Source organism: Passer montanus, unplaced genomic scaffold, assembly GCF_014805655.1.
Source record: "Passer montanus isolate IOZ18808 unplaced genomic scaffold, ASM1480565v1 scaffold21, whole genome shotgun sequence".
In the NCBI taxonomy this organism is placed as follows: Eukaryota; Metazoa; Chordata; class Aves; order Passeriformes; family Passeridae; genus Passer; species Passer montanus.
In genome coordinates this window covers 3,974,325-3,990,231 of record NW_024366703.1, presented here as the reverse complement: position 1 = coordinate 3,990,231, position 15,907 = coordinate 3,974,325, and the positions used below count along the sequence as shown (strand labels likewise).

The following is a 15,907-nucleotide window of genomic DNA, read 5'->3' as shown; positions in this document are numbered from 1 at the left end:
AAGCTGTTAAGAGTTCAGTTATTGTTTTCTCTTTTACCTGCATTCTAGAATATTTTTTGCTAGGTTTATCACATTTATGCTACAGTAGGATTTAAATAAGGTAAATATAGCACATCCTTTTCTATTTCTAATTTTGTCCTTTACAGTACATATTTTCCTCTTTTATTAACTAATGCCACAATAAAACTCACAAGTTTATCTGCTTGCTTTTATGCAGTGCTGGAAATGTACAGCAAACTGAAAGAACAGATGAGTGTAAAAAGGTGAGTAAACTTATTTCTATGAGAAAAAAATGTAATATTTGTAAGTAAATCGACCAAATAGCAAACAGTTATGCAGACAAGTAAGTGTTCTGAGTCTGTAGCTTGATATATGTTAGTCTTTGTTTCCTAACACTTGTTTGTACTTTAAGAATATTTGAAAATGTTGTATTAAAGAACTTCTAGGACCTTAGTGATTGCCATGAGACATAATGCTTACTTAAATGAGTATGACATGTAGTGAAATTATGATTATAAAATATGAAATAAATTTTACTGGTTTTTATTACTTAAAACAGTTTAAGAAGTAAGAAAAGTAAGACCCTTAGGGACTGAACGTCTTTTAGAATACATTAGTATCTGATATATAATTATATATTTAAATTAAATGTATAATATCAGAAGAAGAGACATTTTACTCCTTATACCTTTCTTTAGACCTATCTGGTTTCTCTATGCTTTTTGTGTAAATGGGACTATGGGAATGAAATTAAGGTAATGTGTTTGGGGTTTTTCCCTCTTTGACAAATTGACTTGTTAAAAGAATTAAAACTATAATTAAAAATTATTTTCTAGGATAATAGTTTATAACTGGTGCATGATCAGCTGTTCCTTCCTATTGTGCCCCCACTTTTCATTTTCACAGGGAGCTACTCACTGCTGCTGTAGTCCCAGGATCCCCAGTTCTCCCTCCCTTCATGGCAGCTTGGCTGCCCCTGCCCCCTGCTTTAGCCGCATCCTGTCCCACTGGGGCTGCTGCCTGCACCTCACACACCACCCCAGCAATACCAGTGCTGCTGTTTTGTTCTTCATGATTTCCATATCATCACTGCCACCGTGATCCCTGCCTGCTTTTCACAGTGCCTCAGTCACGCCAATGCTGTGACTGCCCTTTCTGGGCTCCTGGTTGCTGGCGGTGCCTCTTTGTGCACTTGGCACCACTGCAGGGAGCTCCTGCTGACAAGTCTGTCTGGACAGGACTGTTTCCATTTGGAACTAGCTGTGCACAGTCAGTTGTCTGCAGGGCTGCTATGTAATGCAGATTTACTTTTGGACTGTTTGTCTGGATTTTGGTTTCTGAGTAGCCAACACCTCCATACTGTTGGACATCTGAAAACCCTCAACAGCAGTCACAGTGTGAGCAATCAGCTCTGAAGCCTGCGTGCAGACATGTCCAAAATGCTTCAGATTAACTGTATACATCAGATCTGCAATCAGGACATTGCAGCAGATCTGATACATCTTTGACAGTGATATATGTGTTATATGATACCTATGCATGTTTGCTCTCCAGGAGGTCTTCTGCAGAAATACAAAAGGTTTAAGAATGACCTTACAGCTATGGCACTATGGTGTCTCTTATTACAATTAAAACTTGCTATATGTGAACCATCTATATGTGGTAGATCTCATCAGCTTGACTGCTATACAGTGTTACCTCTGAACAGGACACTGCTTCAGCATGTGCTTAGAGTAGCTGGCACATAGTAGTAGTAGCAGCATGTTGTTGCAGCTGCTTGGAGCAGCTCTGCAGAAGGATGTAAACAGTCCCTTTGCTACTCCAGAGTAGTCAGAGACTAGACTGAAGAGTGTGCTGTCTGAATCACACCACTTCCCTCTGCAAGGTCTGTTGTGGACAATGCTACATTAGTGTCCTGAAAATACTGAAAACACTGGGTTCAATGACTGCCCTACCCTTGCTCCATCAGGCCAGGCAAGCATCATCCTGGTTTTAGAATTGCAGGGGAGTTGTAGTTCCTAATGTCATCATGTAAAGATCATTTAGGTGAGATAAAATTGTTGATGGTTTTTAGCATTTTGACTCTGTGTTTGCTAGTGCTTTTAGTAGAGTCCATGGATGGTTGATGTGCTTTCCGAGAAGCCATCTGCACTCTTCAAGTCTTAAAGACTTCTATCTGATAATTTTCCTGTGGAAGTTGTTGCCAGACAGGAAGTCTTAAAAGTCAAAGGACTCCTGAATTGAGGGGTTTGGACATGTTATTGTCATACCATAAAGAGATCTAAAGGAGAGGGGAGATGCCATAGCTTTGATGTACCATGCCTTGAAATCACATGGAGTGCAGAAGGCTTAGACTGTGCTGCAGGCTACTGCTGCAGCTCGGATAACTCTTTCATTTGCTATGCTACAGTTACTATTTTGCTTGTGACTTTCCAATTCCCTATAATACAGCCTACAGGTGGCTATTCCTTGGATCTTGAGGTAATTCAACTGTTAATTTCCTTGTGGCTCAGCAGAGTGCATGTATTCTGGCTTTTATCACTACTAAAAGATTGAGCAACCGCAAGAACATCATCGTGTCAGTGCAAAGACCTGACAGCTGATGTGTGCACATAAAAGGGATTTCAAAATTGATCTTCTTAAGTTTTGCTGTGAAGCTTTTTCGTGGAAGAGTCAGAATAGCAGTCACAATCTGAGACATAACAAAGCTATGAGGACTGTTTATTTTAGGCAAAGATAATTTCTCATAAACCTTCATTGAGATTTGTTAATGCAGCAAAGCTTTCACTGCTGGTTTTTTTAGAAAGAGATATCTTGACTTTCTCTGCTTGTGGCCTTTTAGAACCTATTTTCATTATTCCATTGTCTTACAGTCTTGCACCATGAATAAAACTCTCAATTCTAATGTTTAAAGGAAGGGAAAACAAAAGCATGGATATTATATATGTTTGTGGGATAGTTGTTACAGGAAAAAGATCGGAATTTCATTTCCTTTTTCCGTGGCAGACATCTTTTAAGATAATGCAAGATTTTGGATCTGGAATGCATATTGGTTTGTGCAGGTGAATGGATGTTTACAGAGAAGTCCAAAAAACCATCTATTGATTGCAACTTTTGGTCCTTTACCAGCATGGGTAACGTTTGAACTGATGACCTAGGGGTGAAAGGCTCTGTATCCTATTTATCTGTCTCCTGAGCCATGGATAACACAAGTTGACAAGAACTGTAGTAGTGAGAGGAAGTAACTGCAGAATCTGCTCTAAACAGACACATTTGGCTTGAAAGAGCTACAGAGGGTTTAAAGTCTTAGCTGAGGAAGCAGAAAGGAGAAGAGTGGTTTCTTTGCTGCTCTCCCAGCCACCTAGCGGGGGCTATGCACTTACACAATTTGAGCTTGAATTTTAAGTCAGAGATAAGGTCATCACACATTTCATACAGCTCTGTTACCATGGCCTTAGTGTTTGGATTTTGATATGTTTCTTGGGAGGGCAGGCCCCAGCTGCTTCAAGGGGCTGTGGTCTAATTTGGAATAGTTAGAGCTGGTGATTTTGCAAGTCTTTTTCCACAGTAAATATTACCAAAAAAACCCACACCCATCATACAATGGAAATATATCAATAAGTCCATCTGCTCAGGTTGTTGCTGAATCTTCTCAAATTTTCTGTGAGACTATACTGAAGAACGAGTATCGTGTTTCAGAGTGAGCTTTTTGCCCTGAAAGACTTGGATTTGTTTTTTGACACTGTTACAAGCTTTTTTCCAAACTCTGGGAAAGGCAGAGTTGATTAGTTATTTAGGTTACTAAAACTCACTGAGACAGTCATGCATCCTTTCTCTGCATAAACCTTCCAAGCATCCAAATAAACATTAGTATTAAAGGATGCAAATAGGAAAAATTCATAATTTGTATAATTTGGTTCTACCCATGTTGGTATGGAAGATATCAGAAAAGATAAAATCTTGGTACTATGATTTTGTTTTTCTGCATTGTTTTGGAAGAGTGTGAGAATGAAGCACTGGATTTTACCAGCAGCAAATCAACACTTCCCAGAGGTACCATGTATCTGGCAAAAAACCCCATCAGAATATATATAATGAGGTTATTTGATACTGAAATGTCAGCTGCTTTCTTAGTCACCATTCTCAAGCATTATTAGTTTGAGAATTTCGCTTTCTAAAAAAATTTCCTAACACATCATTATTGACAAAAAGGGTATTCCACATATCATGTTTTTTTTTTCCACACAGGAGCTCTTTAATCTGATTTTCAAAAATACTGAGGCTTTGGTTTACTTTACAGAAGTTTCAGAGATAGTAGTGCCCCTGTCTCAGTTCACGGTCATTTGGGCAACTGACAAAATTTGTATGCTGGGAAAGTTTAAAACTTAGGTTTAAAGTTGGTGAGGCAACTAGATTTAAAAACAAAATAAATACTTGTGGTAAAAGGATTTCAATTGCAATTTCAACATGTCACCTTCAGGATCTTTCTGAATATGATTTTTCTGTAGCATTATTGAAAAATTCCATGGAATTCCCTTAAATGTATTTGGTAGCAAAGTTTTAGATATTTACTCAGTGGAAATGTAGTAAGCAAGAATATACAGTATTTCCTTTAAGGAAATACTTAAGCCCTAAAATTGGAGAATATTAATAATTTTCTTTGTAAACTAGGTTTGTTTCCTTAATTAAAATAAAATGAGGATTTTGTCTCTTTTTTTTTCAGCAGGAAATTTTGGGATATAAGTGCATGTTTTTTTACTTAATAAGCTTGTGTGCAGATAAAGTATTCTCAGTAAAATTCAGTCTGAGTTCATCTTGCTCCTGATTTGTGTAATTCCTCTGCTGCTGTAGTTTAATTTGCTGGGGCTTTTTTAGTAAGTTATGGTATTTCTGTTTACTGCCTCCAAACAACATTCTGATGATAAAAACTGTAAAAGTTCTCTTTATTATTTAAAGCATAAAAGAATACTTCATGTACACTAAAATAATTGGTAATTAATAATAAAATGGTAATTTTTTTTTTTAACTTTGGGGCTTTTGTATGTTGATGTTTTATATTCTAGACAGACCTGACTGTTCTGTGCCTGGGGCATTTTGCAAAGAATAAGATGATGCAAAACACTAATATTAATTTTTGGGGGGTTGAAGGGAGGTGGTTGTTTCTTTATTGTGAGGTGTTCTTTTAGTTTACTTTTGTGTTGTGAGTTGGTTTTTTCTTTCCTGGTTCTTGCTGGTATTAAAGATTCCATTTTTATCGTTTGGAGATTTTAGTAAGATCCGTTGTACAATTTTTCTTGTTCTGATGTTGAAATGGATCAGTTCTGCACAGTCTTATTATATGACCCATATTGGTGTTTCAAACTTGTGTCTTCAGTTTGAAAAAAATTATGTATTTTTCACTGAGGAGCATATTGTCATAAGATCAGCTCAGAAGAACAGACACAAGATGTCTGTATTTATATTAAATGCTGTATTTATATTAAAAAATAACTTTGAAGATACTTCTTTAACTCATTTGTACTCAAATGGGCAGTCTTCACCTTATGTGATTGATAATACATGGTGGGAACTAATAATATTGTCAAAACCTTCATGTTGAGCTAAATCTATGGAAAGTTTTAAAATCTAAATATGTAAATACATCACTCTGGGAAATGATATGCAAAACTTTTTGGTTTAAATCCTGACCTGCAGATGACCTTCAAATTAATAAGACTTCAGTGCTTTATCAGAGCAGATGTTAAAAGGGCAAGGTCCTGAGCTCCATATATGTGTAATTAGTAAGAGACTCTAGAATGGATTTAGAATGGATTATGTTAATTCTGATCTTAGAGCCAGCAGTCAAAAAGCCTTCCAGATGAACTAACAGTGTTCTGATAAGCTGATCTGTATAATTTAAATAAAAACCTTTTATAAGATTTTGACGCTATTATGGTTTTATTCCCCAGAAGTCTCACCATGTGGCACTCGTGGCCATTTTCTATTTAGAGAAACAAAACCCACACACATAAACCCCCCAGACCTTTTCTTATGTGCAACATTCCTTCCGCCTTATGTATATTTTATATAAACCAAGTATATAACAAACAAAAGCTCCTAATTTACACTTGAAACCTCCTTATTTGCAGTCTTCTGAAAGCAGCTCTGTTCTGCAATAAAAGAGAAGATTTTTCCCATCCTCCAGCTATGCTGAGTTGTTAACTTAGAAATGTCTTGATTAAGAAGATTCAAAACATTGTCTTAATTTCAGAATTGAATGTTGGTTCTTCTGTTGGTAATTTGTTATTGCTTGTCTACTGAAGGAGACCAGAAGCTTAAATTACATTTTTTGAAAGTGTTTACTTACTATATGTACAAATTAATGTCTAGAAACTAGAGGACCACAAAGGACATGTCTAGGTTTTCTCATTTGAAGGGATTTCCCTCATATTCGGCTTTTTCCCTCAAAATAATTTGGTAATTTTTCCAAACGGATTATGTCAGACTTTAAGGAAGAAAAAGGAATTAAAATTATGGAATAAAAGTTGAAAATGGGTGAAGGATATTACTCCATATTTGTGAAAAAGAAAGGGTTGGAACTAGCAGCAAGTTAACTCCATCTGATCTGAGTGTTTCTGCTTTTCCCACTTAAGACCAAGGTAGAAGGTATTAGTTTACCTTATTCTGTTTTAATTGGACAAACTAAACTCATTTTCCCAACTCCCTCCAGGACTGAGTAGCTGGTAAGAATACTATGTAAAGGGAAATTATTGTCACATCTGCAATTGGCTGCTGTCCTACTCATGTTTAGCCTGGTTCCTGTGCCTCTCTTTAAACTGTGGTTGAGATCACAGATTTGTTGATAATGGTACTTTGTTAATTCAGTGTAGTTGTTTTCTGGGTGCGATAGACTGTATTTTGTCAAGAGTTAATAGGTTTGTGGTTTACAGCAAAATATGATAATCTGCTGGAAAAAAGCATTGGTCAGGATAGGTTTGTACATTTGTTTTCTGACTAAGGATGGTGTAAAGAGGGTGGGTGTAGATGTGTGCCTGTGTTCACATATACCTGAAGATAGGAGATATCTGCAGGCATGCTTTTTCAATATCCTTTTCATTGTTTGGCGTGTGTACTGCAGCGTTGGGTGATTGGCTGTTTGTGTTTCAGAAAAAAAACCCAAATCATAAAAAAAACCCTAGTCAGTCCAGTCTAGAAGGGAAGATAATGGCTATGGCTTCAGTGTCTACATTCTGCAGGATGCAGACTGATAGTCCAGGATAGTTAGACTGATCAGAACAGTTAATACTATAAGAGTCAACTTACAGTTTTGACTTGGCTTCTGGTTTCTTTTCAAACAAAAGCATTATATGGATGACCTTTTTCTAAAAATAGATAAAATTAATTAGATGCATATTGATTCCATGTGTGATTTTGGTATATATATATATTTGATAAATTATTTTACCAAGTTTTTATAAGAAGCTACATAATTTTATTTTAATATCTTTGTAGATATTATTCTGCTTTGAAAACAATGGAGCAGCTGGAAAATCTGTATCTTCCTAGAGTTAGCCAATACCGCTTTTGCCAGATAATGATGGAAAATCTTCCAAAGCTGCGTGAAGAAATAAAAGAAATATCCATGTCAGATCTGAAGGATTTCTTAGAGAGTATTCGAAAGCATTCTGACAGAATTGGGGAAACTGCCATGAAACAGGTAAGCCAGCCAAACAGAATTACTTCAGTCCTGTTGTTTACTGAACATTTCAGTTTCATTAGTCTCAAATTACATCCCAGCTCTGAGTAAAGGTGGAGAGCTGTGAAATATAAACATGTTGTGTGGTTTCTATCAGTGCCCTAGACAAGAAGTATTTTCCTCCCTGAGAAAGGAAGGAGAGATGCTTGCTGTGTATCTCAAGTTTCATGAAATTATGAAGTACTTTGAGTAGTCAAATCCTGGACAGTCTGTGTCTCAGTAGCTACTGCACCAAAACAAAGAGCAGCCTATCTGGCCAGCTGCCTGGATGAATTAGACAAAAGAAGTGTTGAGATAACTGCCTAGCTCTCTCTAAAGTGCTACTCATTCAGAGGACTGAGGTAAGAGCCAGAAGGAGACTGAGACAGCTGAAGGCCTTGCTCCATCACAAAATAATCTGCCACTTGAGAGCACTACTGCTAGGCAAGCTTTAAAGCAGTTAATGCTTTTAAAATTTATTCAGACAGCAAATAAAGTTTTCATTTGACTTCTTGTTAACAGAATTCCAATTGGCTTACCATTTTGTCATCTAAGGTTCTTGTAAAATGCAGCATTGATTGTTATAAATGAAACTTAATTGCAATGTTATGCTGTGCTGCCTTCAATAGTAAGGGCAAGATAGTGCCTTTGACTTCTGCAGCTGACTGCTCGCTTAGACTTCACTGAAGTCAGCAAAAAAGTATCTGGGAACTCAGATACCTGTACTTCATTTAAATATTGACTCTCTGCAATTTATGATCAGGAAAATTACAGATTGATTTTAAAACATTTTTCTGCCCTTAAAATGTTATTCTGGGGATTAGGGAAAAGTTATGCAGGATTCACTATTGAATTCATTTATCACTGCAGACTGATTAAAGACAAAATCACTGGTGTAGGCTGAGGGTATGCGTGCACCTTGCAGTTATACTGATGTGAATTCAATTGCATCACCTGTTTTTCATGTCCTAGCATATACTCATCAGTATGAAATTTGAATTGCATGCCTCTTAATTGATTCTATTCTTAAAATAGGCACAGCAGCAGAAAACGTTTAGTACTGCTCTTCAGAAGCAGAATAATGTGAACTATGGTCGGAATATGCATTTAGGTAGAAACAGGATTTTGGAATCCAAGAATGAAATCACATTGAAGCGAACATTTGAAGATGAGGATGAACATGAAGAAGAGGTAACTTTGTACTAAATCAGTTCATCTTATTTAAAGTGAATTTTGTAGGTTTATTGAACAAAACTCACTGTCTTTACACTTTCTTTATATGGTTAACATTACTTAGAAAAATGTCCAGAACACCTTCAAGGTGTACCAGTCCAGATCAGCATTTTACGGTGAGAAATTAGTGCTAAAGTATTAGTTGCATTATGTTTGAGGACATTCCGTTGCACAGCATTTTGAGTTATTCTGGAATTCAGTTGCAACTTCTGTCTTACATTACCTGCCCACTGTTAGTGTTATGTGGCCCACTAGAATATTCTGGTGTTGCTAAATCCTGCATTTTGGTTTTGAGAACATCAGCTTGGGTAAGAAGTCTTTCATCTGTCAAATATTCAGTATTCTTAAATTGAATAAAACAGTGAGTATTTAGACCTTTAAATCTGATGCTCTGGAAACACAGAGAAAGGAGTGTGGTAATGTAACACAAATAAAATTTATGGCTGTAATGCAAAAGGAGGAGAGATTGGAGCAATTGTTTTATTGTTTTCCAATAGAAGGCATCAATTTTTGAGTCATTACGTAGACAAGTTCTGTTGGTTATATATCCCATTTTGCAGATTATATGCTTATATGTTTTATGTACTCTTCTTTTTCCTTTCCTTCTTCAGGTTTTAACTGCCCAAGATCTTGTAGACTTTTCTCCAGTCTACAGGTGTTTGCACATCTACTCTGTTTTGGTATGTGTTAAAGTGACCTTAAAAAGAGATTTAAATTTTTGAAGTGACGTATTCATTTTCACATTGTTCATACTCTTAATAGTTCCCAAACAGGCAAATGTGTATTGCTTCTAGTGTACGTAGTTCTGGATGAGCCAGCTGAGATGGATGTGGGTACTCAGGGCATGAGCTCATGTCTTCCTTTGTGTGCATAATAATGGACACTCCAGAACTCATTTATTACCTAGCTGTTTTTAAGTGTATATGTAAAATATGAATGTTTGCCTTGGTATCTACACTAAATTTACTGGAGACAGAAAACAACTTGGAGTGCTCCCTGATATCAAAAAGGGCTGTTGATGTAGACTTCTGTATTTCCTGTCAGCATAATTTCCTTAATAAGCTATGATAGCATAATCTAGAGTTGTGCATTAGCAACTTTGGGAGTCCTTCTCATTTACCTTGTGTTGAGTTTAGAGAACTTGATGATGGCAAAGAAGGGGAGTTGATACCAGATGGCTTTTCATTTCTATAATAAGGATCTTGCAGCAAGTGTTATGTTCTTAATGAATTCTGTCTCTGCTACAAAATTGTAGAAAATATTCTAATTTCACCCAGGACAGAAATTTTCTACTCTGATGCTTCATATTGAAGAAGAAAGCATAGCTTTTATATACCTCAGAATATTGCACAGCTTGTGATTCCAACCTAGTCATAGCAAGATACATACCAAACATAGACTGTATTTATGGACCAGTAACCATTCTTTAGACTAGAAACTTATGAGAAATATGCATAAAGATCTTTTTTTAACCTGTGTATTATGTGAGATGCTGTATATATTAATTCTGGTGAAGATACCGCTGCCCCTTTTGCGTGTAACGTTACCTTTTCAAAAAACACTGTATCAATGTAAAACAAGTGTCTCTATGGTGTGAAATAAGATTTGATATGTTAGAAATATTCCTAAAATTTATAACAAGACATGAAATGATTTATTGTTTCTGTTGATAGAAACTGTAATCAGTAATTAATGTAAACATTTAATTTTGGAAGCTGGGCAAAACAAATGCACTGCTTTTTTACATTTTATCTTGCCTAGGCTTTGCTGATTCAGTGAGTGAATCATCAGGGTTGTTGGTGTATTCTGCTGATTGCTTCAGCACATCTGGCTCAAACAGTTGTTATGCATGAATTGTTAATTGTGACTGCATAGTATAGTGTGGTCTATAAATAATCATAAGATATTGTACATCTCCACTTGTGGTGTGGATTTGAGAAGAACAGCTAGTCCTTTTCAGTTGAGAAGCTTTTGTCAGGACTGGCTAGAGATTTGATGCTGGAAGTAGAAATCAACAATCTGAAAACTGCACTGAATGTTTGGGCTGGAGGTGAATGGTTGGTATGTGTGATCATTATGTATTTGTATGAATTGGAGCATACTGTGTAAAGTTCTGCTGCAGCAGACAGTGTTAGTAAATTTGCATCTTGGTTTCAAGTGGATTGTGTTTTGTTTTTAAGCAAAGACTCTCTTTTAGGCTTTCTTAGGTTAGCAGTATTTCTAAATATGCCAAAATATTTATTATTAACTAAATATTCATTATGAGCTAAATTTATATCTTATAAAGCTTAGGTAAGTAATGCTGGATCAGTAGGATAAAATGTCTGTAATAATTTGATTTGGAGACTTTTTGGAAGACCAAGTAATGGAATTCTAAATAGCAGTGGCCTAATCATAGGCTCATAAAGCAGAAACAAACCTTAAAAATGCTAAGCTGCTTTATTCTGCTTACACACAAATTGCATGTGGTTTGGTAGGTAGATGAGTCAATGTAGCACTGATTTCAAATGGACTGATGGTTTCTATTAAATAGTCATCTTAATGAGATGAGTAGGATGTCACTTGAATTCCTCATAATCTTTAGGCACAGAATGTATTGTATTTTTGAGGATTGTGATAGGAAAAAAATCTAAATCCACAACCATTATAAATCCAAAGAGAATAAGGAAATATTCAGTAAATCTCATGTGTGTCTTTCCTCAGGTAAAGCTAATGCAGTTAAGTGTTCAGATGCGTCATATATTCACAGAAGTATTTTTGTAACAACTTTATAATGCAGTTACTTTCTTGAATAACCTAGAGAAATGTTTTAGGAGACAATGAGTTTCAATTACACAGTAATAGGCAATATGCCTTGTCTATGAATATTAATATACTCTGAAAGTTGTAGTTTAAAAATGGACATACTGTTCAAATGCATGGTGTTACTTGGCAAAATCTAGGCATGTGAGCAAAATTCCTATTTACAGTACAGGCTGTAAGCTTCTCTACAGAAAAAGGTAATTTCTGTGTATTTCATGCGTGTGGTGTCAGCTGGAGGTTTACATGTGGAATAAATGCAAAATATGTCTTAGTTTAAGAGAATTCTACCTTTAAATTAAGAAGGGCCTTTTTCACACTGAGACAATATTCTTTTTTTGACTATTTATGTCTTTTTTAGGGTGATGGAGAAATATTTGAAAATTACTACAGAAAACAAAGGAGGAAACAAGCAAGATTAGTTCTACAACCACAGTCAAGCATGGTAACCAGTACTTTCAGTTTTACATTGATTTGAGTTGAAGCTAATGCCTAGTGGTATTTTTGTTCCTGAACTTGTTTTCTTTTTCATTGAAAGCATGAAACAGTAGAAGGCTATAGAAGATACTTCAGTCAAATTGTGGGGTAAGTTTTCTAAATGAAAATTTGTTTCAATTTTACTGTGTTGATTCTTAATTCAACCTGTGTTCTCCTATTGTCCAAGAACTTTCTTCTGCAATATTCAGTTTCTGCACAAATCACGTGAGTGGTTATTGCAGGATCTGAGCAGGAAAGAGCATCCAGATCCTACTGTGCCCTACAAGGGCCCTCCAGCAGCCTGGGCTCCAGATGGCATGAAACAAACTTCACATTTTTACTTCATTCTTGGTGGAGCACAACACCAAACCTACCAAAGTGTTGCTGCTCCAGTGGGGAGGGTTTTGGCTATCCTTGGGTGTGAAGAGTAGTATTTGCTCTAATATTAGAAACAACTTAATAATTTAAGTGTTATTTTGTTCTAGTTTCTTTGTAGTAGAAGACCACATTTTACATGTAACCCAAGGATTGGTAACCAGGACATACACTGATGAACTCTGGAACATGGCCCTTTCCAAGATCATTGCTGTTCTTAGAACACATTCAGTAAGTGAGAAGCCTTATCAGTATTGCAGTTTAAATCCTCTTACTTCAGAGCTCTGTGTGTTTAAAGCTGGGATAGCAACAAAGTGAAAAATTACACCTCATGTTTTCTTTTTCTTGTGATTAAAAATTGCTCAGATTTGGGAGGGAGCCTGCCAAGCTTTTGTTTTTCCCAACAGTATCAGGCTGTGATCCGCAGCCATGGGCTATTTGCATAATCCTCCACTGATTTACAACTCACTGGGTCTTCCAAACCTTCTCTTAGTCCAGCAGTTTAGAATATGCAGAGTTAATCTGCTGTTATTATTGCAATCCTTCCTCATTAGTCTCAACTGACCTCTTCATTAGATCAGATTGAATAGTTCAGCACTGAAAGCACCACCAGGAAATAGTTCCTAATTATCATTCCAAATGCTGTGTTTCCAAAATAAACTCCACCAGCAAAACCCTTGCAGCTCTCTCTTCAATGCTATAGTCGTGTTATGTTTGTACTGAAGTAAAGGTATTAGAAAAATTCTGTATCACTTGGGTATTTCAGTGCATTCAAGTGTGACTCCTAAAGTTATATTCCTACCTTAGCTGCAATGATGCTGGGTGCTATTTCTTATTCCTCTGTGAAAAACCATTGGAATACACATTGTTCACTCAGACTGACTGATAATAAATTGCTTCAGAGTTTACTATTGGAGTAACTTTTACTGTCAGAAAAAATACAAGAACTTTATCTTTCCCTTTTGAATGTTTGCTAGCAGCATTTCCTTTATGCAGTGTTGTTTTTTGTTTTTATTAAAATTGATCTTTAATTCAAGAAGTATTTTATATTTCATATATCCTGGGGAAAATGGGGGAAAAGTTGAGATTGCAACCATAGTTGTCATAGCATTAGTGGTACGTGAGATACTTTTTTACTTCTTTTGAGGGGATTATTGAGATGCGTTTATCCAGCATTTTTTAAAGCTAAATACTTTGCTAGTTAATTGTCTACATGTGGATTTATACACCTATATAAGAATATGATAATTTAAAGGTTGAAAGTAATGTAACCTCTAAAGAACTCTTGGAAGTCTTGTCGTGTTCTTGGTCACTATTTCTCCTCTGTGTGCATAACTCTCATCAAATCCAATTCAGTCAGAATCTCTGTAACATCATCCTACTGAAGAGTAATGTTTAGATAAATAAACCCTATCCTTCCTTTTAATAAAGTATGCTAAGAGCAAAACTTCAAGAAAGGTGAAACAGGTGTATATTGTCTTCAACCAATACTGTATTCTCATGCAGCTTTAAATTATTTTAATATAATTTTTTTTTAACTTTTTCCAGTATTTCAAATAGTGAAGCTGAGGTGAAAGCCTTAGTTGTATGACTCTACTGCTCTAAAAATCAAGTTTCAGTCATCTCATAAATAACTTAACGTCTTGACCTTTTCATCATCCAATTTAAATTTAATGTAGCTGGACTAAGTAAAGACAAACAAGTCTAAATTGTTTTTCACTAAGGCTGGAGAGTTTAATCCGTGATCCTATTATTTGAAAATGTATGTTCCATATTTTGAATCCTTTTAACAAAACCAGAATTTCTCACTTTCAGTCATATTGCAGTGATCCTGACCTTGTTCTGGAACTGAAGAATCTCATTGTAGTATTTGCTGATACTTTGCAGGTACATACTGTATTATTAATTTACCTGAAATTCTTGTAGTTAGATTTTAACTTGAGGAGAGTGCAATGTTTGTGTTTTCATGAATCATATATACAAATCAAACCCAAAATTGCACGGTAATATTAAAAAAATTATTTCTTGCCTTAGGTCCTCATTTTCAGTATTTTGAACTGAACATATGTGTTCTGGGCTATCCAGCAAGCATCAGTTATTCATATCTGTGCAAAATTAGTGCTAGTTTTGTAATTTATGTACACTCTTGCCTTTCAAAAATGCTTTACTTCTCATCATAAAAAAAGAATAGCATTCCTGTTGTCATTAACTCTTTAGCTGAAAGACTTTCATTGGAAAGTATTCTTGCCATTTTTAACAAACAAGGAGAAATGGGGCAAATTTTCCAATGCATAGGAAAAACACTTTTGTAAAATTTTAATAAATCAACATGTAGTACTGTGCTAAAAGTACTGTAGTTTGTGTTATAGAGGTGATAAGATTGAAACTTAGTCTTACCTCAGACTTCTGAAGTGCTATGATAGGATTTGAGTGTATTGGTTCTTGAATTTTCATTTTCATCCTTTAGGGCTATGGTTTTCCTGTGAACAGACTATTTGATCTTTTATTTGAAATTAGAGACCAATACAATGAAACACTTCTTAAAAAGTGGTCTGGATTGTTCAGGTTAGTATATCAAAATAGTTGTGCCTTTTGTATTGCATCTATTGTTTTTGTTTGAGCTCAAGTTTTTATGATGTAATTCAGAAAGAATTTGTGAACTCAGGTGTTGTGTATGAATTGCAGGTTGGTTAGGACAAAGATATTCATCACATGTGACTACTAATTAGAAGAAGAGACATCAAGTACTGCTTCCATAGTTAATGGAGAGAGGGAAGGTCTCCAAAGGGACATTATTGGAGAAACAAGCAGGAGAGAGACATCTGTTTCTCTTCTTTAGCAACCTGATAATTCCAGGTTATTGCAGTAGGGCTTTAGTTTCCTAATTTAGGTTGTCTTAATATCTACTGTTGGCTGGTATGCATATCTGCCTGACAAACTACTGGCATTGCCACTATGTCTTCATGTTCTGTTAATGAAGGATGTTTTCCACCGATTCCTTGGGATCATTTGATTGGAAAAAATCTAAACCCAGGAATACATCAGCCTGAGACTGGACTCCAAAGCCTACTTGCAGATAGGGTGTGATGTCTCAGTGTGCAGAAATTGTTTGCTATAAAATGTTTTATTACAGAAAACCTTACTTTTAAATTGACCACTTATGGTTCTCCAGTTCTCCAGTTCCAGTGCTTCTGTTATAGACATTTGACTAGTACAGAAGTGCAGAGGGTGTCCAAACAATGCCATGGCCACATCCTGCTTGAAGTTCTCTCAGTCACCTCTGTTGACCATATGTGGCTCTGGTGCCAG

General features: G+C 35.9%; 1 protein-coding gene across 7 annotated transcripts in view; it reads left to right on the top strand.

The window, feature by feature from the left end:
- EXOC6 (exocyst complex component 6) overlaps window positions 1–15,907 on the top strand; it is an 86,971-nt gene that overhangs the window by 22,631 nt on the left and 48,433 nt on the right. For all 7 annotated transcript variants that reach the window (XM_039708830.1, XM_039708827.1, XM_039708828.1 and 4 more), the window contains exons 5-13: window positions 218–263; window positions 7,492–7,696; window positions 8,750–8,905; window positions 9,559–9,627; window positions 12,108–12,191; window positions 12,285–12,331; window positions 12,709–12,829; window positions 14,414–14,485; window positions 15,066–15,163. In XM_039708830.1, the coding sequence (XP_039564764.1) occupies window positions 218–263; window positions 7,492–7,696; window positions 8,750–8,905; window positions 9,559–9,627; window positions 12,108–12,191; window positions 12,285–12,331; window positions 12,709–12,829; window positions 14,414–14,485; window positions 15,066–15,163 (898 nt within the window). The remainder of the gene's footprint in view (window positions 1–217; window positions 264–7,491; window positions 7,697–8,749; window positions 8,906–9,558; window positions 9,628–12,107; window positions 12,192–12,284; window positions 12,332–12,708; window positions 12,830–14,413; window positions 14,486–15,065; window positions 15,164–15,907) is intronic.